General features: G+C 58.1%; 1 protein-coding gene across 1 annotated transcript in view; it reads right to left on the bottom strand.

The window, feature by feature from the left end:
* KCNQ4 (potassium voltage-gated channel subfamily Q member 4) overlaps positions 1-2,503 on the bottom strand; it is a 36,200-nt gene extending 33,697 nt beyond the window's left edge. The window contains exons 1-2 of the mRNA XM_006762633.2: positions 2,498-2,503; positions 954-1,117 (exon numbers count right to left, since the gene is read on the bottom strand). Of these exons, the coding sequence (XP_006762696.1) occupies positions 954-1,117; positions 2,498-2,503 (170 nt within the window). The remainder of the gene's footprint in view (positions 1-953; positions 1,118-2,497) is intronic.
* Positions 2,504-2,727: the final 224 nt, after the last annotated feature.

The raw sequence follows: 2,727 nt of genomic DNA, 5'->3' as shown, positions 1-2,727 counted from the left end.
GGAGGGGCTGGGTGGGAGAGGAGGGTGGGGGACAGGGGGTGCTCACAGAGCTCCCACGGGGTTCAACTTTCTCTGTGAAGAGGAGGTCAGGTCTACTTGTCAGCGGTGCAGAGCAGGGCAGGTGGGAGGGTCTGAAGAGGTTCGAGTCAGCCTGTGTCAAGGATGGAGGGGAGCTGACCAGGCCCTGGAGAGGGGTCCCTTGGGAACACAGGGCCAACAGCGAAGAGGGAAGAAAGATGTAGAATATCGTAGGTGCTCCTCACATGCATTTTTGGCTTTGTTTGGTTAGAGGATTTGGGGGTTTGTTTTTGTTTTTAAGCCTTGATGACCCTGAGGGAGAAGCAGACTGTGTAGGATGAGGGGACCCCCACCCTAAAACCAGGCTAAAGTGAATGCAGAACCAGACCTTGCTCCTTGCTTCCCCCTGGGCTTCCTTCTTTCCTCCCCTCCCTCCAGTGTCCCTCCTCCCAGACAGCCCTGCCCGTGCCTGCCACCTGCTTGGCCAGGAGCTGGCACCCTTGGGAGTAGGTGGCCCCTTCCTCAGCCCCCAGACCAGGAGCCCAAAGGCAAGGTGCTGTCTTCCCTCCTGGGGACAGATGGGTCCAATCCGTCCCATTCAGCCAAGGTCCCTGGAGGGCAGAGGCCACGCCCTCACCACCTTCGGGTGGAAAGGGCTTCCTAACCCCCAACCAGAGCTGATACGACACAAGGGACCTCAGCTAGATCTGAGGGGCACTTCCTGATGGGGTGCAGGGGGCCTGGAGGGCCCGGGCTCCTCTGGGAAGAACAGGCTTTACTTTCTCTCGCAGGGGGGCTAAGGGGAGGGGCAGTCAGCCAGGCCTCAGAGCAAGGCTCTTTCCAAGAATCCTCAGGGGCTGGGACCAGAAGTTTCCCCTGATCCAGCGATTCTAAATATGGCCAAGGGAGCAAAAGCATGTGACCCAGGGCCCCACACCAGGGCTGCTGTGCGGCCGTGGCTCCTCTGGGCCAGGGGCTGGCGTGGGGGCTCGGGGTTAGGGATGAGGTCTCCATGGAGCTTCAGTTTCCCTGGCTGAAACATGAAGATGAGGGGCAACTCAATGAGGGATGAAGTCCCTTCAGCCTTATGACCCTCCCGCTGTGGGGTGGAGGGGAGAGGACTGTCCCTCAGCTCAGTTCCAGATTCTCTGAGGATGTCCCTGGAGGGACAGCAGCTGCCAGCACATAGTACAAACTATGAAAAAAATGCCCCTCTTGGAGGACCAACAAAAAAAAAGGCATTCTCTTTTGCCTGAAAAATTATACAAAGTTGACTCCTCTAGATGGCCCCATTAGAAACAGGCGGCCCTTCCTCTGGGCTGACCCAGCCCTGGGCACAGTCTCCATTTCAGCACCACTGGCATCCTCTCAGCCAGGCCCCTTGGCAGGTCCAGGATGCCTGAGGACCAGGGCGGCCCTGGAGCAGCCCTGACAGCCACCACAGCCTGGAAAGGCCAACTTCCCGTGGTTCCACGTGGCTCCACGCTCCTATCCTGCCGCCACGGGCTCATCTAGAACTGGACACTGACCCAAGAAAGGTGCCCCCTCAGTCGGGCTCAGCAAATGATATCGCCTTTTCGAGGACCACAGAGGAAAGCTGGCGGGGGTGCAGAGAAGTGGAGCGGAGACTGATGCTCCAGAACCAACAGCCCTCCTCCACTCCATGAAGCCCACATGCGCTCCTGCCGTGATGCCCCGAAGCCTGCCCCTTCCTTGCAGCAGGCAGCCTCGCCCCCATGCCGATTTTCCTTGGGTGTGGATGGTCTCGGTCCCACTAAGGTGTGGAAGGCAGTGCCTCCTGGAGCAGGTGTTTAATGAGTCAGAGCCTGGTCCTTGCTCACCTGGACCTGCTCCAGCCCCTCCTACTTGTTCTCACTGCGTCCCGCTGCCATGCCAGCTAGACTACCTGGTGTACCAGATAAGGGGGCTGAGCAACACATCAACAGGAGCCACGGGTGGGAACAAGGGGGAGCAGGGGCCATCCATCTGCTCAGGGCTGGTCAGACAGTGCTGACGCCTCAAATGAACAGAGCGTGGGAAACCCAAGGAGGCGGCCAGCAAAGTAAGAGTGAACTAAGGGGCGGGATAGAGGCAGCCTGGGTTTTAGAAACTTACACACGATGATAGCTAGTGGAAACCGCCCCCCAGTTCCACCTGACCAGCTTCAGATGGATTTGGGTGACTCAGTTTTACGTGCTGAGCTGGGCATAAGATTTCATTTGGACTAAGAGCTTAGCTGCCTTTTTTTTTTTTTTAAGGGTGAAATCCACTGAATTGCAGGCTCAGGCTCAAGCTCCTTAGCATGCCACATCACTCTCTACCACTCGGGGCCCAACCTGGCACTTGGGACTCTGATGTCATAGCTCTGTTCCCTTTCCCCACCTTTGCTCACACTCCCCCTCCTCCAGCCTAGCCAGTTAGGTGGGTGGGAGCCCCCACCCCAGGCTCCCTAATCTCCCATCCCCATATCCATGCTCACCTCCATCATGGCATTTACCTCAGTGCAGGAAAAGCTCTGAGTACCTGCCTCCTCCTGCAGACCGAGAGCTGGTTGAGGTCCTGCCCTTTTCACCTTGAATGCCCTGTGCCAACTCAGAATGGCGCTGGGCACCACCCCCCTCCCCAGTGGGTATCGCCCTGCTGGCCACTTCAGACTCCACATCTCAGCCTTCCCTGTGGCAGGTGGGATTATGAGGGAACCCAGGTGGG

This window comes from Myotis davidii, unplaced genomic scaffold (assembly GCF_000327345.1).
Source record: "Myotis davidii unplaced genomic scaffold, ASM32734v1 scaffold458, whole genome shotgun sequence".
Classification (NCBI taxonomy): domain Eukaryota; kingdom Metazoa; phylum Chordata; class Mammalia; order Chiroptera; family Vespertilionidae; genus Myotis; species Myotis davidii.
This window is presented reverse-complemented; position numbering and strand designations above follow the sequence as displayed.